The sequence below is a fragment of the Poromitra crassiceps genome (genome assembly GCF_964638095.1).
Source record: "Poromitra crassiceps genome assembly, chromosome: 12".
NCBI classification, from domain to species: domain Eukaryota; kingdom Metazoa; phylum Chordata; class Actinopteri; order Beryciformes; family Melamphaidae; genus Poromitra; species Poromitra crassiceps.
The window spans coordinates 27,454,318-27,477,693 of record NC_139632.1 but is presented as its reverse complement, the minus strand read 5'-3'; the positions used below and the strand labels follow the sequence as shown (position 1 = coordinate 27,477,693).

The window sequence follows — 23,376 nt, the reverse complement described above, 5'->3', positions numbered from 1 at the left end:
GCTGCCATGATTACTGGCCGGTGCTGTTAGTTAGGGAGCACCTCAAAGGAGTTCCTCCCCAAAACCCAAAGCACTGTGATATCGGCTGAAAAAGTGACAGGCCCCACTTAGAAGTGTTCTCTGTCTGTCTCTCTGTCCGCCTTTCTCTCTGTTCCCTTGTTGAATCTCTCTCTTTATCTTGGACCTTTTTTTTAACCACAGTTTTTCTCTATACATCCATGGCTTGTGTCGGAAACTTGTTTTTGTCTTCATCTCTCTCTCTCTTTGGGGCGTCCGGGTAGTGCAGGGGTAGATTCCCTGCCTACCAACACGAGGGTCGCAGCAGGTTCGAGCCCCCGTGTTGCCACAATTGGCCGTGTCTGCAGGTGGGAAGCCGAATTAAGGGTATGAGTCCTGGTGGCTGCACTAGTGCCTCCTCTGGTCGGATGGGGTGCCTGTTTGGGGATGAGGGGGAACTGGGGGTAATAGCATGGTCGTGGTGGGGAAACGCCTCGCTGTCAGGTGAAAAGAATCGGCTGGTAACTGCACATGTATCGGAGAAAGCATGTGTTAGTCCCCAACTCTCCCCAGATCAGCAAGGAGTGGAGCACTGACCAGGACAGCAGGGGGGATTGGCCAGTTGGGGAGAAATTGGGGGAAAAAGATAAAAAACATCTCTCTCTTTCTTTCTCTCTCTCTCTCTCTCTCTCTCTATCTATCTCTCCCGCCCTCTACAGGAGTTGCCAAGCTGGTTTTTGTGCTCTACAAAAATCTGGGCCAATTCCTCGGCACAGAAAACGCCACCATCAAGATGGCCAACGAGGCTTACGGGCGCAACGTGTCCGTGGCGGTCAACTCTGACATCATCGCCGCCTCAATCAACAAAGAATCCAGCCGCGTGTTCATTAACGAGCCGGTGGTTTTTACTCTGGAGCACATTGATGTGAGTGTCCCCCCCCGGACGGAGCGCACGGAGAGGTCATATTAAAACACACCAGGAGGGAACAGCCAGAGTAGACAGAGATCTGCAATTTGAATTGTAAATGTCTTGGCTAGGTCAGTCGGCAGTTTATTTAAGTCATTGAACATCAAATTAAAGGAGTCTTTAGAACCTAAGTGAATTCTTAATGCAAACTAATTCTTTAATCAACATTGGGATATAAATGATACCCATTTTCTTTTATAGTGGGGGAAATTAACTCCTAGATTAGCCGTACAATCTAGGATGAAATTACTGGAGCGCCAATTATCTTCCGTCTTTTAAAGTTGTCATGAGAGTTCCCAGAGGGCCGTGCGTGACTCCATTCTTTATCAGAGAAATTGTGCAATTCCAAAGACATGCCGTCAAACAATTATCCTTCCCTGTTATTAAGGCCTCATATACCCGACCATGCCGCGGTTGATTTGGCAAGCATGTGCCAAATGAGATACAACATATGAATTGCTTCATAAGAGCCGCGAAGTGAAAAATGCTCGTTCATATCAGCAGCGCAGGGAAATACTTTGTATGAGTAGGGGGTAAATGGCCTCTGTGTTCTACATGTACTTCAATTTCAGGCAGTCAATTATTTGGACACTTAGCCATATCTCTTGTTATCTGCAGATGGAGCACTACTTCAACTCCAATTGCTCCTTCTGGAATTACTCTGAGAGGAGTATGATGGGCTACTGGTCCACCCAAGGCTGCAAGCTCCTGGACTCCAACAAGACTCACACCACCTGCTCCTGTAGCCACCTCACCAACTTCGCCATCCTCATGGCACACCGGGAAATCTCAGTATGTAGCTTCCATACTTTTTTGTCTTCATATATTCACATTTGATTGTACTTCATGTTTCCTTCTAAATTGAACTACATTATTTAAGACGTCACTCGTAGTGTATGAGCAAACCCAAAAGAGCCTTGTTTCAGGCTTACAAGGCAGCGTTGCAAGGTGTGCGTGGAGCTTCTTGAAGTGTTTCAGAAGAGTATGAGGCAGTAACAGTATCTGATGGACACATATCTCTCATGCTCCCACTCAGCAAGGCAAATGCATGGCCAAAAAAGCAGCAAGCTAGCGGGTGGTTGTGGCGTTGTTATGGATCCCACAGGAATTCTTGGCAAGACCCGCCCTACTCTGCCTCTGATTGGGTTTGGTTTAGGCATGCATGAGGAGTGATGATTGGTTGGGGTTAGGCATGAAGAGTGATGATTGGTTGGGTTTTAGGCATGAGGAGTGATGATTGGTTGGGTTTTAGGCATGAGGAGTGATGATTGGTTGGGGTTAGTCATGAGGAGTGATGATTGGTTGGGGTTAGGGCAAGAATATCAGGGTAAGACAATCAGAGGCGTAGGAGGAGTAGGGTGGGTCTTGCCAAGAATTCCAGTGGGATCCGTGATAATGTGTGATTGTGAGAAGGACGGGTGCAGCAGAAGGCGGTGGAAAGATTTAGACGACATGCAATTGAGTGTTTTGCCTTTGTTTTAGCAATAATAATATTTTTAAGTTAACTTCCAGATTTTTAGACATTCTGTCCTACAAAGCTAAAGGGGATTAGCTGCATAAGACAAGAAGGTGAAACTGAGAAAAATGGCTTCATTATCTTCTTCTTCTTTATCTCCTGTCCTGGCAAAAAGTATTATTGGTACAGAAGTTGAGAATATATATATTGTTTACTACAGAGGTTTTCAAAGTGGGAGGCGGGCCTCCCCAGGGGGGCTCCAAACCGTTTCAGGGAGGCCCAGTGGAATGGAAGTGAAAAAAATATTACTTCAGTACATTAGTTATGAAAAGGAGAACACATAGAATAGCCTAAATGTGTATGATTTGGTTCAAGAGATAGTTCAGGGAGATAGTTATTTTGGGTAATTTTACTGTTGGTGTATTCTGAAGTATATCGAACATCAGGCTATATTGGTTTAATTGTTGAATGTCTACGGGTTTTATGATCCCATAGGCATCCAGGAATTGAGTGAAACTAAGCAAGTAACCTGGGGGGGGGGGGGTTCCAAGCTTTTTCTGAGGGGAGGCCCATAGTCTCAGACTTTGAAAATCCCTGATTTACCTGACTGACATTTGACCTTTGAAAAACACAAAAAGATAGTTACTGCTGGTAGTGTTGATCACCCTTTCCGTGCTTCTGATTGGTTACCGGTTATTTCCTGGGTGTCTTGTGAGAAACAGAACAGCAATATTCCCACCCCTGCTCTTTAGTTGCTCGTTAGTTGAGATGTGGGAGCAGCGGGACACCATCATTTCTCTCTCGACAAACAAATGTCTTAACGCATCCTGTATGGTTTATTCCTCCCCCTTCCATCCATCCAGGGTAAAGAGGGCGTGCACGAGCTGCTGCTGACCGTCATCACCCGCGTGGGCATTGTGGTGTCCCTGGTCTGCCTCGCCATCAGCATCTTCACCTTCTGCTTCTTCCGGGGTCTGCAGAGCGATCGCAACACCATCCACAAGAACCTGTGCATCAATCTCTTCATCGCAGAGTTAATATTCCTAATTGGTATCGATATGACGGAGCCCCGGGTAAGCTGGGACGCTTGCACCCTATTGATTTGGTTTTGATTCATTTCCCTGTCTCGCTTTATCTGGTCTCGCTCCACCAAACAAAACAAAGGAGCCTTCCGATGTGAAATTGATGAGACTTTAAGCATTGTTTGTTTCCGAGCTTCTCGGCTCGTCCCCGACATGACACGAGTGAGACAGCAGCATTAATATAGATTACTAAAGGGCCTGCGTCTTCCACTCGACAGCTCTTTTTTCATGTCTCACTTAAAGCCACAGTTGCCATGGCTCGCACTGTCCTCACAAACTAGAGCATCCACACTGCTGTATTGCTTTATTTCTTATGCCTTTTCATTTAGGAGTCGGAGCACATTTTCGGTGAGAAATGGCTTCTGTGTAGCACAGAAGTGCATCCAGCAAGGAATCAAGGCTTCTGTTGAGCAACGTGATTCAAGCACACGTGCTAAATAGCACAGACCTAGTGATTAACCTGGCAATGTAAATGCCATTTAAACTTCCACTGTTAAACCTACCCATCAACAGACCCCATGTGGTGACTTTTTTTTCTGATTCCCCCCCCCATTTGTACTTGGCCAATTCCCCCTGCTGTCCCAGTCGTCATCCCGGCTCCACCCCCTCTGCCGATCTGGACATGCTTCCTCCGATACATGTGCAGTCGCCAGCCCCTTCTTTTCACCTGACAGTGAGGACTTTCACCAAGGACGTAGCACGTGTGAAGGATCACGCCATTCCCCCCGTTTTCTGTTTCTTTGTTTGTTTGTTTTTTCATGTTTTTGTTAACGGGGGTAGGCTATCCAGTACCATTGACTACCATTCATTGTGCTAAGCTAACTAGCGGGAGCTATTTTTCTACTACACGCACAGAGAAGAGAAGGGCATCTATCTTCTCGTCTTACTATCGGGATGATGGCAAAGAGGCGAATCTCCCAAAATGTTGCCGTGTTCCTTTAAAGAGGTGTGATACTTAATTACATCATTTTCACTGAGATGTGTTCAACTGAACTGAAAAGGCAGCAAACTGAGAGAGCAGGGGATGTGTTCAGTGGGATTCCATTGTTATGTTTCGATCAGATTTGTACCACATTATGTCAAAGATCTGCCAAGTTGATTGTTTATTGATTGCATTGTTTCCTCTCAGTTGTTTTAATCGTCTAATAATGTCTCTGTCAGATTGGGTGCTCCATCATCGCGGGGATCCTCCATTTCTTTTTCCTGGCTTCGTTCGCCTGGATGTGTCTGGAGGGCGTGCAGCTGTACCTCATGCTGGTGGAGGTGTTTGAGAGCGAATACTCCAGGAAAAAGTACTACTACGTGTCCGGGTACCTCCTCCCTGCCATCGTGGTCGGCGTCTCCGCGGCCATCGACTACAGGAGCTACGGGACCAAGAAAGCGTGAGTGAAGTCTTGTGGATAAATCGAGGGGGGTAGTTTGTTGGTCAGATGAAGCCAATGCGGGAAAAACTGCAGTTCGAATGGCCACTTGAGGCTGGCTGCAAAGGGGAGTCATTCCCCATTCACTCCCATGTAGAAATTCCCGAATTTACAGCAGAAATAAACATGTTTACAGCCTGGTAAAAGAAAAAAGAAAAAAAAAGGCTTTGATCTCTACAGTTAATTTCACCTTTGATGACAACTGCACGGGGGTTGAATTTTTATATAACTCACCTGTTTAAAGTAAAATAAGACGATAGAAAAGACTAGTTCTGCGCGTGAGTGACAGGTTGCCTGTCCAGTGATCGCGCAGCTCGTCGAGAGCTGCGGCTCTGTAGGAAAAACCAAGATGGCAGCGACCAAAATGCCAAACTGGAGGCTTCAAAACGGGAGTTCACAAACCAATGAGTGACGTCACACTCACTCCGCACATCTGTTTTTACAGTCTGTGATAAATCCATTGGAAATGCCTGAGCGTAAGCCCTGGATGCTGCACTGTGTGGGCCTACCTAAACTCTGTCTGTGTGTGGCAGCCTAAGCCCTGGATGCTGCACTGTGTGGGCCTACCTAAACTGTGTCTGTGTGTGGCAGCATAAACTCTGGATGCTGCACTGTGTAGGCCTACTTAAACTGTGTCTGTGTGGCAGCCTAAGCCCTGGATGCTGCACTGTGTGGGCCTACCTAAACTGTGTCTGTGTGTGGCAGCATAAACCCTGGATGCTGCACTGTGTGGGCCTACCTAAACTGTGTCTGTGTGGCAGCCTAAGCCCTGGATGCTGCACTGTGTGGGCCTACCTAAACTGTGTCTGTGTGTGGCAGCATAAACCTTGGATGCTGCACTGTGTAGGCCTACCTAAACTGTGTCTGTGTGTGGCAGCATAAACCCTGGATGCTGCACTGTGTAGGCCTACCTAAACTGTGTCTGTGTGGCAGCCTAAGCCCTGGATGCTGCACTGTGTGGGCCTACTTAAACTCTGTCTGTGTGTGGCAGCATAAACTCTGGATGCTGCACTGTGTAGGCCTACTTAAACTCTGTCTGTGTGTGGCAGCATAAACCCTGGATGCTGCACTGTGTAGACCTACCTAAACTGTGTCTGTGTGTGTGTGTGTGTGGCAGCTTTTGAAAAGAAATCTACTCATCATCATTGCTGCCAGCGCCTTTTGTGCATCCCAGGAGACTACGCCAAATCATTTGAGCTCCTCCGCCTGCGATGGGCAGCTGTTCAATTTTTGATGTCATTTGAAAGTGGCTGACAGACTCAACACTGTGGTTTCAGGGGGCCGCGGCTACAGTAATGCCTCCACTCAAAGACCCTCCTGTGACCTCTTGTTTGTAAATGCTCTCTTAAAGAGAAGAGCTCTGTGCACAAAAAGCCTTTTACCTAGATTAATGGCCATATCTCAGCCAAGACCCAGCTATCCAGCAAGGACTACGTGGGATCTTCCCCTTTGTTTTGTATACAGTAACTGTGTTAATGTTCAACCTGTGCAGGGGGGATTTTGAGAGCACTCCCAAGTCCATTATTGTCTAAAAATTACCTTCTCCATGTCATGAGCCCAATGTCATCACTTTGACCCAGAATTAATTTCCTTACGTTGATATACGTTGAGTCTGGGCATACGGCTGTTTTCCTTAGGAAGTGTGTGTGTTATCCCAAGCTCAAGTGTGTGTTTTTTTGTGTCGTAGGTGCTGGCTAAGTGTGGACAATCACTTCATATGGAGCTTTATTGGACCTGTCACCTTTATCATCATGGTAAGTCAGGTTTTTATTTTCCTGAGAAAAAGGTTATAGTGACAGAGAGTGAGGAAGGGCGAGAGACAGATGAAAGAGATGCGAGAGAGAGAGAGAGAGAGAGAGAGAAAAGACATGAGATAGTGGAGCTGAATGAAGAGAGCGAGCGTACTGTATGTTTTTTTGTGTGTGCTCAGATTCTTCTCAATGATAGCAGCTTATTGTAACGCCAAAGACAGATTTTGAGGCACACAACACATTCCCCCTGCCTCTCACCAGCTGACAAGGATCAGGATTTGATAAAGTAGTTTCACCTTGCATTTTCACAACAGCTCCCTTGAAGTTTCACATTGCAGACAGTCGTCGCAAAATACCCCAGAATCTGGAGATGGTTTTGCCTGAATATTTCAAACTATGACCCATATATGATGAAATCCGTGTTGGATTCTTTCCAATCACAGCATTGTAAAATGTCATATCTGGAGCATATCTTATCTCTGGGTTGGGACCACTACTATCAGAATATGGAATTAAGATATTTTCCAGATCCTGATGCCGCATTTTTAATGCCACACACATCACATGTCTGGTGTCAGAGTGATGTTATGCCACAGATGTGGTCATATTTTAGCCAAATGCTGAGTCCACATACTTTAATATATGGGATGAAGGCATATTTGGATATATTATTTAAAGCCCCAACATGTAGAAATCTGCTTAGCAGCAGGAACAGCGGCCTCTGCTGCCACAAGTGCTAATCACAGATGCTAACTATGCTACCAACTTCCCTGTTTGTACGTTCAGTTATCAGCCTTATTTTACTGTTTCTGATTGTATTGTCTACTTTGCTAACCTGCAGTGCTTAGAACTGATTCGCTGGAAGAAAAACATAGCTCCAAATATCCCCAAATGTTGTTGTGTCGACTTGTTTTATTGAAACACAGCTAATCCAGCTAGCTAGTAGTTCACAATAAAAGCGTCCCATTTTTGTCAGTGGAAAGCATTTACTATGCTGTAACAGGAAATGGAGTTACATGTTCCAAGCCACCTTCATGCTCTGGGATGCAGCCTTGAAGTTACACGGTGTAGGAAACAGGCGTTCAGGGTGCAGAGTGGGAATGATAGAGGCACCATTCTCCCTATTAGAAGTCAGTGTACCATCAAAATGATTTAGAAACTGTTATATTCACCAAAATGTCGGTCATTCTCTACTGTACTCACCCCCATGCTGATGGAAGGACTAGTGAAGTTTTCTAGGACAGAAAACAGTCTTGGAGTTTCACAGCAAAATACTGTTGCAGCATTCTCCTAAACAATTGAAGTGGATGGTGACCAACTTTCAAACATTGGGGGGGAAAAGGCTCCATACTGCTCGTCTGGTGTAATCCAAGTCTCCAGAAGCCCCTGAGATGCCAAGTTAACTTGAAAAGATGTTATTTAGACCCTGTTCTTAGCCGAAATATTCACTGTTGCCGTGACAAGCAAGAAGTCCGGGTGCTACTGCAGTCTGCTACAGTGAAGTTTTTCAGCTAAAAACGAGTCAAGTCAACTTGGCATGTTGAGGCTTATGGAGACTTGTATTACACCAGAGGAGCAGTATCGAACCTTTTTTTATGTTTGAAAGTTGGTCACTATTCACTTCTATTGTTTAGGAGAATGCTTCAATGCTGTTTTGCTGTGAAACTGTTGTCTATCCTTCCATCATCAGCATGGGGGTGAGTATATTCATTTTGGGGTGAACTTATCCAACAAGGTTACATATTGGGGCTTTAATGTGTATGCAACATTAGATGTATCTGGGCACAGTATTAGATGAATCAGTGTGACGTCACAACAACAAATCCCCCAGAAATGTGGAACCCTGCAGCAGTTAACTAGTATGAGTTGTGCCAAACAAATGTTAATATCTCAAAAACTATACATGACATCACTTATATTTTGACATTCTGAGTGAGAGCAGAAGTAGCTCAAGAGTTGCAACAGTGAACTGTTGCAGTTTTTAAAAGGTACACCGCACAGCCAGGGCTAGAGTGAGCACTCAAGGCTGGCTCCATAGGGTCCCATTGCAGTTTCCCCACGGAAACGCGGTTTGTTTACCAAAATGCTGCTCGGCTTATCCCTTGTATATGAGGCAAATATGGCTCAGTATTTGACTTGTCATTAAGGATATAAAAAAATCTCCAGATATGATCCACATTCCTGGAAGAATTTAAAAAAGATATCTCTGGATTCTTGCTATTTTGACGCAGACGTGCAGTTTGCCTAATATGGCTTTCAAGTACCCCTTTTTGTTCCAAACAAAAAGCTGTAAAATGGACTCAAGGTGAAGGTGTGCGCTGCACAGCACATAAGATGCCACTGTAGGGTTTATGTCTGCCTCTCTCCTCCTCTGCGGCAGCCTCTCTGTCTGTATGCGTATGTCCTCCAGTAGTAAATAGCAGATGACAGTGTCAGGGAGATGAAGAAAGCAAAGGCACCTCTCTGTTTGGTCAAGGACCGTCGGGGGTGAAGGACATACAGCATATTATATTGACATATGTGCCATTGAAGCATGCAATTATTTACTGGTCATGACATTATTATCTCCCGCTCCATCAGAGAGGCTCAGAGCAATGAGACCTGAGGGAGTCTTACCCCTCACACACACACACACACACACACACAGAAACAAGGAAAAGAAATAGCAGGTGGTATTCCTCAGACAGATCCTCTCAGCCGACTACACTCTGCCATGTATTGCCTTGCCCCCCATGCACACCGAGGGACGGGGAACCACTCCAAGATTGCCTTGCTCGCTGTGCAGCGAGTGATATTTGCTCAGCGCTGTGATCATTATCCAGCTTAATGGTTAGTATCTATAGATGCGCTGACCTCTGCTGAACGCCACACTCACATTGAAAGCACACTGGAGAGAAGGGGCACCCATGTCAAACCCCGGCGAGTCTCCGACCCCTTCACCAATGGCTGACCGCTATGAGCTTTCACAGTAAAGATCTAATACAGCTCTGTCTGCACGCTAATAGAATAAAAAGCCCTTTCAGTAGGAAACAACAGAGGACAAGCTAACTTTGTCTCAGCAAATGCTCCGTCGACCACGCAGGAATGTGTTTTCGTTACTCTAAATTGGACCCTTATTGTTTTCCAATTGCGTGTTGGTTCTGTAAGGATTTGCATGTCTGCATTAGATATGAGGATGAAGATCGCGGCGGTGATGACCTGAGAGATAGACTCAGGACCCCGTGTGGAGCTGATGTATTGTAGCAGAGATAATGTGCGACAGGAACAGGGATCTGCAACATCGGCTGTGGTGTCGCGCGCGCGCGGCTTTTTCTGTTTGCAACAATTGACAAGAAAAGACAAAGCACTACGGAAAGGGGCCTCTCAGGGGAGCGTGCTGGAGCAAGGTTCCTCTGCACCATCCGTGACCCTGGTTCCTCTACAAATTGGCTCTGTCCTTGTCAATGAGGGACAGGGAGAGGGAGAGGGAGAGGCACAGAGCAGGAGCAAGAGGGAGAGGAAGCACCGCTGCTTATGTCACAGTCGGTAACACCAGGCGCTAGGGCCGGGGCGATATCTCCCAATTCGATACTATCATGATACTTGGGTGCCGATTCGATATGTATTGCGATTCGAAATTATGATTTATGGTCATTTTCGTTTTGCTTTCACTAGACCATGGGCAAAAGTTTAATCATACACTTCTAGACACTGTACCTGCATATGAGTCTTTTCTGACTATTTCAGCAGCAGGACTGCCTGCCAGGTTGCTGGCAGGCAGGTAATGGCCCAGCCATTACAATCGCTGTCGGCCAATCACCCCCCCATCAACAACAACAAAAGCAGTTGATTGGCCGAAACTGTAGCCAATGAAACCATGCTAATCGCCCCAAAACACACTTGAAAAGAGACAAACAAGTCTGGCTTGCTCTCAAAATATAACTATTTAGTGATCATAAAACTGTTGTTTGTTATATTGAGTGGGTTCTTCAACATCTAAACTTGTAATATGAGGGTGGAGGACAGGACGGAAAGCAATCAGGAGATTGTTGTTGTAGCATGTGACGAAGCTCCTATCAGTATTCAGTATTCCTCTGTAAAAAAAAAAAATTTAACCAAAAAAAGAGTCTGGACAGACATGGATATAAACTGCAACTTGACTTGTTGGCAGAGGCATACAAGTGCGAGGCGGTTATTTCTAGTTGTATTTAGTTGCTCCGCTCCTGGCTGAAACAGGTCCTAAAGGCCACAGTAGACTGAAAGCAGAAGGAAGCCAGTGGGATGAAGGCACTTTGAGGCTGTTCTTATGCCTGAGCTTGGCCCGTCTCTGGGCACAGGGGGGTATTAGCTCCATGAAGGAGGAACATGGAAGTAATGAGTGGTGGGGGGGAGCCATTAGTATGCTTGAGATGGCTTCAACACAAGGCCTCGTGGATCATGACACGTCGCCAGCAGTTCCTATCATCTGGACAGCTCCATCTGCACCTTTAATATTTCATCTCCTCCAGTTCATTTGGAGTTCAGTGTGTGTGTACACACACGCACACACACACACACACACACACACACACACACGCACACGCACACACACACACACACACACACACACACACACACACACACACACTCCGCTTCAGAAAAAGGCTTTCTCCTTGGTCCCTCTGTGGCAGCAAGGTGCTTCTGCATGGCTTGCACTGATGATTCAGAGAGGGAGAGACAGAGTGAGGGAGAGAGACAGAGAGACAGAGTGAGGGAGAGAGGCGAGGCAGCTCCGCTCTTGCAAGGTAACTGGGGCTCCCCGGGGACGGGCCGAGAAAGCATGTCGGTGGGGGTGGGAACATGTGCCGTGCTTTAAAGTCCTGTGTCCCTCTCCTCTGTCTCATTGGATCCATGTCACCACTTCAGGCTGTGTGGAGTCCTCCTCACCCCCGCTCCCCGCTGTCTGTCTGTCTGACTCACGCAGGCAGGCAGGCCATAGAAGCGACGTCTGATAGCTGCGAAACAAAACACAGCATCAGTGCCGTCTATGATATAAAATAAGCTGCACGATTTCATTCTCTCTCTCTCTCTCTCTCTCTCTCTCTCTCTCTCACTCTCTCTCTCTCTCTCTCTCCGCCTGGGTTATTGTGAGAGGCTCCACCAGTTGATTGAATAGGGAGGGGGTGATATATCGATCAGAGGCAGTCTTTTGATAGCAGCGTGCACTAGAACACAGAGAATTTGTGCTCAAGAGTGAATGGCCCACGGTCTGAGTCCAGCTCACAAAGGGCATTCATTTATTTCATGGCTATTCCATTTTTCTCCTGCCAATGTTTTGCTGCTCTAAAGATTGAAAAGCATTGTTCACGGAGCTAAGCGGGAAAATCAATTGAAACGAATAGCTAATAGTCTGCACTTTCAGATTTCCCTCGGCAGAAGGAATAGTGAATGGCGTCGTGTGTGTTTGTTTGTATGTATGCATTATTTTGTTAACCGCATGCCATTGAGTTTCTCTATACTTTCAGGTCTTCTAAGGCATTATTATATTATATTATAAGTCTGGGTTGCAGTACAAAATCATAGTCTGGTTCATGTCAGAGACTGGTTTGGCCCAGAATAAATGTTTTTGAAGTAAATTATTTTTGCTGGCCCATCCAGCCGATGTGGCTCTAAATCGTGGCTATTGATTTTTAAGGTGCTGCATTAATGCTACATAGTATCCTTGTCTCCACCTGATATGTGCCATTGGCTCCCCTAAGATTGAATACATTAAAAAGGCAAGGGAAATGCATATGAGTCTCTCTCTCTCTCTCCACACACACACACACACACACACACCCGAGAATCCAAGAAAATATACTATGTTCCCTCAAGCCTTTTGTAGCTGCTTATACCTTATAATATTTCACTATGTGCATAAAATGATCTGCAGTTGTTTTGTACAACAAGAGGGTCTCCTATTTCCCCTGCTACTTTCCATTCCCCTCTGACTTTGCCAGACTGTTGCTGCGTGGCTGCTTTTTTTTTGTACTGTGATGGGTTTTAATGCATTTTCATGCTCTTATTGATATAGAATGACACTAAATTTGGCGCCAGTCGGGCCGTCGGAGCCCGGCTGGAACCATAGATGTTTATTGGATTAGTCTGTGGACATGCATGAGATTTGAAGGCGCTCCTCTTTTAATACTTCTAGACAAATTAACAGTTTTTTCTCCCCTCCTCTCTCGGTCTACTATATCTTGAGTCGTACATCTTCATGCATTAACCCTGCTATTACTCTGCTTTGACAGCTCAATCTCATCTTCCTGGTCATCACCATGTACAAAATGGTGAAGCACTCCACCACCCTGAAACCAGACTCTAGCCGACTGGAGAATATCAAGTAAGTCAAAATAAAATAAAATAAATGCATTCTCATGCTTATCAGCATTATATTGTTTGGTGGTGTTCTGCCATCGCCCAGAGGAAAACATCACAAGGCGGTATTGACTGTTTTACTGGTGAGGTAATGTTTTTTGACATGATCAGTTTTGATGAGAAAATGCATTATTTCTTCCCCCCTTTCAAGTCGAATTTGCCTCCACGACCAGGACCAGACCAGCCCTTGTCAGTGACATTAGAGTATCTTTCTTTCCCTGTGGTGGAAATTTAAATTGTCCAGACGGAACATTTACCAGAGGAATCCCAATTGACTCCAGAGATCTCAAACTTTGCACAGAGAGCAGCGCTTTCTGAATGAGAATTATGGCGGGAATAGTGTGATCCTCCCGTGCGCTTATTCCTGCCGGTGTATCGGCCAGTGTATCGACTGCACATGTGTCAGAGGAAGCATGTGCTAGTCTATAACTCTCCCCAGATCGGCAGAGGGGGTGGAGCAACGATTGGGAGAAAATGGGGGGCGGGGATTGATCAAAAAAGGGGGGAAAGGCTGTTGGCTGTTTTACTCGTGAGGTAATGTTTTTTGACATGATACGTTTTGATGAGAAAATTCATTATTTCTCCCCTCCTTTCAAGTCGAATTTGCTTCCACGACCAGACCAGCCCTTGTCAGTGACATTAGAGTATCTTTCTTTTCCCTGTGGTGGAAATGTAAATTGTCCAGAGACGGAACATTTACCAGAGGAATCCCAATTGACTCCAGAGATCTCAAACTTTGCACAGAGAGCAGTGGTTTGTGAATGAGAATCATGGCATGACCGTGCTGTAATGATGACAACATTGACTTTGCGAGTCGTCTCTTAGGCCTTTGTTGTTCAGCTCCAAGCCACCGGCCGCAGAATTGCACTGGCATGACACACAGCACTCTAACTAAGACTGCCACTTCACTATGCACTGTTGGGTCTGCAGGCAGGGCGGGGCACAGTGCGAGGAGCGCTGCCATGTGTGCTTCCCCCCCGGTGGAAACAAGTCCAATCTTTTTTTATAGTTCCCAGCTTCTTCAACCAGAAAAGAATTCCTTCCCCAATACAACCGCCAGCAGGCCGACCACCACACCCCACCCATAACTACCCTTCTGACAACTTTAGGCTTTCCCAGTAGCCTCAACATTTGCAAAGTGTTTTGCTTCTGGAAGGAGAGCAAATGTTTTTCTGCAGCGCTGATTTGTTTGCATTCGGGTGGCGGGGGATATTTATTGCTTCATATCACATGCTGACTTCCATATGGGTGGATATATGGTTTTGTTGCTTTGCAAAGGTTATTTTCAATAGCGTAGCTCCACGGCAGTTTACACCATTATATATCGCATTTGAACTCTCACTCCCGCAACTATTTTTACCAGTGTTTGTTATTTTTTCATTTTGCTTAATGAATGTGCTCAGCATTACAGCACCGTGGTGAAACGTAATCAGGAAGAATGGTCAAATCCTGCTTATTTAGACTGCTTGGTTTATCTGAGATGGACTACTCCCTTATCAAGAAAACCGCCACGCCATTTACACAACATGGTAGCGTTTGCAAATGTTTGTGCTCGGATGTTAGAATTGATTTCTTATTGGTGTGTTTATGCAACATAATTACCCGGTGTATAAATAAACTGTCTGTCTATTTCCTGTTGTCTTGTTGGTTTTATGTTGTTGTTTGCGGCAAAGCTGTCCAACCATTGAGCTGGTGTGAAGGTGTCACTGCACGTTACATGTTGTCAAGAGAAAGTTAACCCACACCTTCTCCTATCTCCTCTCCTATCGTTGTCTTGTCTTCTTCTCTCTGTTCTGTGATCCACACCAGTAATTATCGCGTTTGTGACGGCTACTATAATACAGATTTGCCTGGGTAAGCTTCTGCTACACACCTCAGATAAGTTCACCCACAATGCACCACCCACACATAGAGTAGCAGCATAAATGCTAATTCTGCCGCAGAAGAAGTGTGTGCTCTGAGCGAATGCTTTACACAGACTTTAGTAATTGAATCATCAACAGCCCAACACACAGCAGCTCTCAGTCCTTGTTAGACCCTTAACTTCATTGCCTCCTGTAATTTCCCCTGGATCAAAGTTGAAGATATCTCACTCTCTAACCCACGCTGTGATGCGCTCTGATCTAATTGTGTTTCTCTCTTCCCGCTTATCATGCTCTCTAGCTATGAAGATAATAAACCCTTTATCAAGTAAGGACATGTTGCCCAGAAGTCTTCTCGTCAGCCTGTAGTTTATTCTCTCCTCGTTTTTTCGTTCCTATCTTTTCTATTATTTTCCCACATCTGTATTTCTTTCTGGGCCTCTGGGTAGTGCAGCGGAAGATTCTCTGCCTGCCAACACGAGGGTCGCAGGTTCGAGTCCCCGTGTTACCTCCGGCTTGGTGGGGCGTCCATACAGGCACAATTGGCTGTGTCTGTGGGTGGGAAGCCGGATTAAGGGTATGTGGCCTGGTCGCTGCACTAGCGCCTCCTCTGGTTGGTCGGGGAGCCTGTTCGGTGGAGGAGGGGGAACTGGGGGGAATAGTGTGATCTTCCCACACACTGATCCTGCCGGGGAAACTCCTCACTGTCAGGTGAAAAGAAGCAGCTGGCGACTGGCGACTGCACATGTTTCGGAGAAAGCATGCGCTAGTGACTAGTCCACGGCTCTCCCCAGATCAGCAGAATGGGTGCAGCATCGACCGGGACAGCAGGGGGAATTGACCAAGTACAATTGGGGATAAACGGAAGGGGGGGGGGGGATCTGGGGGGAAAAAACGTGTTCATTCCTTCCAAACCCGCAGCTCCACAGCTAGCCATGCTCTGTCCTGGTGACTGTTCACTCTCTCCATGTCCATCGTCTGGCTGTCCGCTCTTGTTGTCGTCGTTGTTTGTGTGTTTGAACCTTGAACTTTGACCCTTTGCCGCTGTCTGAAGGCTCCACAGGACCTTCACACACCAGGCGCCCGGGGGATTTAACTCTTTCCCTATAGTTCTCCCCGGCTGTGGAAGCAAACTAGAAATACATGTTCCAGTGTCTAGTATATAGAATCATTATATTTTAGATATAAGATTCAAATGGATGATAACATAATGCCCAATGTGTGTGTCCTTTTTTGAACATGCTGCCCAAACGTGTCTTCTGATTATGCCGTAGAAAATGTGACAGGGACTGGTGTTTTGGGTAACGAGGCCAAGATCATTTTTCAGTTTTTTACAGATTATGAAAGTGCAGATTGTAAGCTTTCAAATGATGTGTCACACATTGAAATGTAAATAGTTGAAGAAGATCTGCTTATTTGAATGTTTGTACTCCTAAAAGCAACATTCTGAGAAAATCGCCCTGAAAGTTGGTGAACAATCTTGGTTTGCCCAAATTATAACTGATCCTAAAGCTGCTATATTGAGTCCATTCTTCAACATCTTATGAATAATAAAAAAGAGAAAATCTTGATTTGTGCGATTTGACGGCCTACCCCTTTCACCAGACTGTGTCACAAAGTATCAACTCATTCAAGCACTTTTTTAAATGGTTTTTACACAAAACCAAAAATACAAGAAAGAGTACGTGTCATTTTCCAGCAAGTTTGGTTTCCCCCGTTCTGATTTGAAGCCGGGACCTCCATCGAGTTTGGCTTGGAGTGAGTGTGTGTGTGTGGGGGAGGGTGTTTGTTTGTTGACGTTTCAGTGGTCTTGTAATTCCCTTGGTTTACTCTGTTTCTTTTCCTGGCTAGACTCGGCTTGTCATAAGCCCTTTTCCCACATGCGCTTTGTACCGCAAAATGACCGGAACGTGGTCAAATGCCTGCATGTGGGAAAGGCGCCGTGCCGGTATAAGCGCGACCCCGTCGTCGTGGCCATTTCACCAGTTTTGAGCTAGTCAGAAGAGCGGTATGCCGCGATAGACAGACAGGTGAGAAAGGGGTCCAGTCATTTTCCGCTATCAGTGGGCTGTGACTTCGCGGACCAGGTTGCACACAGACTGGACTGTCTACTGTGTGACACAGTAGACAGTCCAACACCAAATACACAGCTGATTGTTCGATATTCCCCTGGTGTTGCGTACCACCAAAGGACTATTGCCAGTCGCAAACGCGCTTCCAGTGGTTTTCGCCACCGGGTGATCTTGCGTGTTAGTGCGGGTCGGACCAGACTCAGCACATAGTCGAACGTACATCGGGACACGCGAAAATGACGCTTCCATTCCACGTCGTCAAAATTGTTCAGAGCATCTTCCCAAAATAAATTCCCTCCTGGTCTCTCTTGCTTCCAGACGGCTCTAGTCTCACGCAGCAGCGCAGAGGTACATAACTGTCATGATCTGTCCCCGGTTTAGTCTATCTTCATATTCTGCACGATGTTGAGCAGACAAGACTGCGAATATGAATCTGTTTCTGTTCGCACGTATATCCCTTTCCATTTTCGCCTTAATTTGTCTGCGTCGCTGTCTACGTTTGAGGAAAAAGCGCGTCAGCAATATTATCAAAAGAGTGGACGCCGGCTCCATGTGTGTTTGTTGTTGCCTGCGCAGCACAGACCCCAGGCCACTCTCCTCCGCCCCCGGCCCCCCGCGCCGCACCCCACCCCACCCCCCAACATACCGGCTATTTGACGACTAGATTCTCACTTGCGAAGCTGAGGTGTGAAGGGAAATTCAGGGAAATGTCCGATATTGACTTACAGGTAATTTTCCGGTACGCATGTGGGAAAAGGGCTATAGTGTTAGCAGGTGATAACACATCTCGCTCATGACTCTCTCAGTAGGGGCTTCCTCTCCTCTCACGCTTGCTCTGGGCCTGTGTGTGTCTCTCTCTGTAGGTCCTGGGTGCTGGGTGCCTTCGCTCTGCTGTGTCTGCTGGGACTCACCTGGTCCTTCGGCCTCTTCTTCATCAACGAGTCCTCGGTGGTCATGGCCTACCTCTTCACCATCTTCAACGCCTTCCAAGGGATGTTCATCTTCATCTTCCATTGCCTTCTCCAGAAAAAGGTATGTTTGCCATTCGCACTATTCTGCACTAGTGTTGGGGTTACTGACAATTAGTTATAGTTACTAGTTACTTGGCTCAAGAAGTAATTTAATTACTTTACAAATTACTGCATAATAAAAGTAATTACTTATTAGGTAAAGTAACTTTTGCATCACTGCTTCAATTCTCTTATTGCACACATTATATTAGTGTGTGGTGACATACGGTCAAACTTTATCTACCATTCTACCTGCATGGGATTCTTAAACATTTGCTTATTGGGGAGGCTTATAGCCTACTCAAGGTCATTAGCCTCTGGGGCTTATAGCCTACTCAACGTCATTAGCCTCTGAGCCTTATAGCCTACTCAACGTCATTATCCTCTGAGCCTTATAGCCTACTCAAGTTCATTAGCCTCTGAGCCTTATAGCCTACCCAAGTTCATTAGCCTCTGGGGCTTATAGCCTACTCAAGGTCATTAGCCTCTGGGGCTTATAGCCTACTCAACGTCATTAGCCTCTGAGCCTTATAGCTTACTCAACGTCATTAGCCTCTGAGCCTTATAGCCTACTCAACGTCATTAGCCTCTGGGGCTTATAGCCTACTCAAGGTCATTAGCCTCTGGGGCTTATAGCCTACTCAAGGTCATTAGCCTCTGGAGCTTATAGCCTACTCAAGGTCATTAGCCTCTGGAGCTTATAGTCTACTCAAGTTCATTAGCCTCTGGGGCTTATAGCCTACTCAAGGTCATTAGCCTCTGGGGCTTATAGGCTACTCAAGGTCATTAGCCTCTGGGGCTTATAGCCTACTCAAGTTCATTAGCTTCTGGGGCTTATAGCCTACTGAAGGTCATTAGCCTCTGGGGCTTATATCCTACTCAAGGTCATTAGCCTCTGGGGCTTATAGCCTACTCAAGGTCATTAGCCTCTTGGGCTCTGGCTAAAGCTGCGCCGTGTGGAGCATTTTTGCCGAGCAGGGAGGCGGCATCTCTCCCCGGAGTAGGTCTGATGATCATAAACCGGATAATCCTCTGAAAGTTGTCAGCCATTTTCCCATCCTAAAGTAACTAGTAGCCCATTTAAATTTCAGTCATTGTAATTGAGTTACTCAATTGGAAAAGTAATTAGTTAGATTACTCTTTACTGTGAAAAGTAATTTAGTTACTCCCACTGGCCCAAGGCTAGCCAAGGTTAAAGCCAGGTGGTATCTGTCTCTTCAGGGGTGCAGTTTGAGCAGGCTTTGCCACCAGCATGCAGGATTGAGCGAGCGCCTCAAGCTGATATAAAAAACAAACATAAGCTGGCCTGAAGATCTTGGATAAGTCATATGAAAAAGTCAATATTGTATGTAAACATTTGGGCCGTTTGCTCACGCAGGTCCGCAAAGAGTACAGCAAATGCTTCCGCCACACGTACTGCTGCGGAGGGCTGCCCACCGAAAGCTCGCACAACTCTGCAAAGACTTCCACCACACGGACCAGCGCTCGCTACTCCTCTGGTACACAGGTAGACCAGCCGCTCATACACTCACAGCCTCATCCAAAGGAATTGCTGCGCACACACACCTCCTAGATGCAGCGGGACTTAATTTAATACAGGAAAATAAGGCCACATTTTGCCAAGTCATGTCTTTGTCAGCAGAGCAAAGTACGACTTCGTCCGGTCTGTGAGTGCACAGCAAACTGCTTCTAATTCAAATCCTGTTTCATCAGTCCAGGCCGTGCATTCTCTCTGTTCTTCTCAGAGAGGAACACAGACAAATTGACATTGATTTTTGCCTAAATTAAGGACGGGTAGTCGACTGAAATGTTTAATCCACTGAAAGATCTTTCATTAAGAATGCCAAAGTTGAAGCAGTTAGATGTGTTAATGGACCTTTGGCATAAGCACGTAGACGGTGCTGAAAAAATGCATATTGTGCATTTTAACTCCAGTGGTAGATCAAGATGTACAAGCATTATCCCACATTTGACAAGCAGCTTCTACTGTACTGCATGAGCACCTTTTTCCTGCTCTACCCCCTAGCACTTGCTTTTATCTTTTTTTCCTCACTAACGTCATGTGCATGGGAAAGAGTACTGCACTATTTTAAGAGCATTGCAAGCACATTTGACCATGGGGAAAGCCCAAATTACAAAAAGGATATGCTTTATCCTTTAATTATTAAAGGCAAATAGACATTAGTAGACAATACCCCCAGATGGACTGTGCCTACGGTAAACATCCCTATCATTTGGATTCCAAGTTAACTTCCAACCTTATGCAAGACACGACCAGAGCTGCATTGCAAAAGTAGTGAAGAACATAGATCAAATTAGTTTTGAAGGTTACATACAGTGGAAACAAGCATTAGCGCTACACATGCCTCTTTCATAGTGAGCAAGTGTGGCGTTATAATACCATGTATGAAGAAAAACAGGTAACACTTTATTTTACTGTCCTTGTAATAAGCGTTAATTAATAGGTAATAATGCCCTTATAAGTCCTTATAAGGTGCTTATTAACACTATTATGTGTTAATAAGAATATAAGTGTTAATAATAACATCATAAACACGTTTATTGTTAGATTATAAGAACATTTATAAGCATGTATAAGAAACTTGTTAACAATTTATATACCGCTTAAGAATGTTAATAAAAACATTTTGAGTTCCTTATAATTGTTTATAATAGCATTACAAACACATTTATTGAGTTTTACTAACTTACCTATTATGTCACTGTTAAAACTTTACTAAACGTTTTTGTTGCTTTGTTAAGGTTAATAGATACTTGTTCATTTATTAGCCATTAACTATGCACTTATTAACAGTTAACTAAGCTTTGTGCAGCTACCAGATCTAAAGCTAGAACAATGCCTTATTAAGGCTAATAAATCCTTTATTAGACACTTATTAACAGTTGACTATTGTTTTTGCAGCTCCCCCATATGGATTGAGCACTACAGTACATGTTACATACATGCTATATTTATTTGTAAATCTTCACTTATTTACATGACTTATAAGGGTCCTATTGTCTATTAATTAAAGATTATTACAAGGACCTTAATATAAAGCGGGGGTAACCGAAAAAGCTACTGAAAGTTGATCTGAAAGGTGAGCGGGCTTGTTTAAAAGTCCTAACGACTTGTCCCTTGTTGACCTGACAGAGTCGTATCAGGAGAATGTGGAATGACACCGTAAGAAAGCAATCTGAGTCCTCCTTTATCTCAGGTGACATCAACAGCACCTCCACCCTTAACCAAGGTCAGTCTCACACCTCATCTCTCATATACACACATATGCACAGTTTCATCATCGGGCTAAAAATACCTCCTTCAAGTTCCAATGATTTCACACAGCCAGAGAGGGTCCTACTCTGGGAATTCTAATAAATGCTCTAAGCTTGAAAAGACAGAGAAGCAGTGTGCAAAAAAAAGGGCAAAAAAAGAATATAGGCCTAGTCTAGTCTCCCTATTCTGCCAGCAAAGATTAGGAAAATCCATCCTTAAATACTCTGTGCGGCGTCATTCTGCCCATGTCGTCAGTCACAAATGAGGGCAGGGCTAGAACATTTTTTATTCATGTGCTGGCCATCCAAAGTTCAAACCCTAGCTCGGGGGAAACATGGGCAAAAACTGAAAACAGTAAACGTTCTTGCTCGCCTTGAACACGCAGAGAGGCCATTTGTTGCCTGGCATATGAGGTGAAGTCGTCACTTCATGAGGGGATTCAGGAGGGACGAGGGGAAAAAAGAAGTTGTCATTTATTATTTAGACGCAGCACAAATATGATGATGAGAAGATGATGTTGCACTCTGGCTGACCCGGAGTGCTTAGTGAGTTGTTTGGCTTTCTGCTGCTTCTTCTGAAATGGCTTTCCAAGCATGCCAGGGGAGAGAGGGCTCAGTGACAAGTCTGACTTCACCCCTCTCCTCTCCTCCCTTCCCAACTCCTGTCTCCGCTGTTCTTCACAGGGCTGCAACTAACGATTACTTTCTTTATCGATTAATCTGTCGATTGTTTTCTTGACTAATCAATTAGTCGTTTTGTCTATAAAATGTCACAGAATGGGGGGAAATGACGATCACCTTTTCCCAAAAGCTCGAGATGGCATCCTCAAATGTCTTATTTTGTCCTGACCAACAGTCCACAACCCAAAGATAATCAGCTTACTGTCATAGAAGACTAAAGAAACCAGAAAAACATTCACATTAAGAAGCTGGAACGAGGGCGTTTTAGTACTCCCCCTTAAAAAGTAGTCTAAAAATGATTAATCGATTATAAAAAATAATAATTTGGGATTAATTTTCTGTCTATCAACTAATCGATTAGTCGACTAATCGTTGTAGCTCCAGTTCTCCGCCCTCTCTTTCTTTTTTGCTGTCACTGCCCACAAGGTAAAACATTACACTGAGGGGTTTGGAACACATTGTGACTGGCTGATACATCCATAACAACGCAGAGGGATTTTTTTACAGTCTCCCACTGATGTTAATGTAAAGGTTGGATATTGATCGCCGGGTTGTAGTAGCCTAGTTACCCTTGAGACGAGTGCACTAACGGAGGGCTCTATCTCCTGGAAGTGCTTCCCTGTCATTAAACACATCCTGGGAGACTTCCCAACGTCCCACATGGCATTTAGCACAGGTGATAAATGGCACTGGAAATACCCCCAGTCCCCAAAACACACCACTAGCTGTGAAAAACACTCATAAGATGAGGCTATTGGAAGAAAATGCCCAACTATTTTTTTTGTCTACATATATATTTTGAAATCTATACTCAGTCGGAGGCGTTCTGCGTTCTATTATGAGTGTGATTTTTTTGTTTGAACCTGGTTCAGTCGATAAACCTCTTGCATAAAAGCAGAAAGCAGTTTTTGAATAATGACGTTTATTCAAATGATAAGTAAACATTTGAAAAATGCAATAATAGCGATGCTATAATGAGCGCAGTGGTTTCAAATTAGACGTCCTTGAGAATTTGGTGGTTGAAAGATCACTAACATGCAGCTGTTTATATAACAGATAACAGACAATTTGTCAGCAGTGGATATGTGAAGGAAGCCAGGCAACGCTGAACTTTTTGCCATATCCAGCAGCAGTTGGCTGCTCACATCTCCCTTGCTGCTTCACTATTCTGCATTTCAACTTCAAAAGAAACACTGCGTTTTTATGCTATTTCATCCTCCCACACCCTGCAGAAGACAAACGTAATACTTTCAATGAAATCCTGCTGTGACATTTTCTCTAACACTTTATATTAAGGTACACATATTCACCATTAACTAGTTGCTTATAAGCATGCATATTAGCAGCTTATTGGCTGTTTATTAGTAATTATAAAGCATTTATTAATGCATTATTCTGCATGACCATATTCTACAACTAAATAACC

The 23,376-nt window shown here is 44.9% G+C and overlaps 1 protein-coding gene across 1 annotated transcript in view; it reads left to right on the top strand.

Moving 5' to 3' along the window:
* adgrl2a (adhesion G protein-coupled receptor L2a) overlaps positions 1-23,376 on the top strand; it is a gene marked incomplete at its 5' end in the record, with an annotated part of 126,961 nt that overhangs the window by 92,873 nt on the left and 10,712 nt on the right. The window contains 9 exons of the mRNA XM_083648255.1: positions 717-922; positions 1,583-1,756; positions 3,284-3,493; positions 4,664-4,884; positions 6,611-6,677; positions 12,923-13,014; positions 17,847-18,015; positions 19,372-19,500; positions 21,148-21,244. Coding sequence (XP_083504381.1) covers positions 717-922; positions 1,583-1,756; positions 3,284-3,493; positions 4,664-4,884; positions 6,611-6,677; positions 12,923-13,014; positions 17,847-18,015; positions 19,372-19,500; positions 21,148-21,244 — 1,365 coding nt within the window. The remainder of the gene's footprint in view (positions 1-716; positions 923-1,582; positions 1,757-3,283; positions 3,494-4,663; positions 4,885-6,610; positions 6,678-12,922; positions 13,015-17,846; positions 18,016-19,371; positions 19,501-21,147; positions 21,245-23,376) is intronic.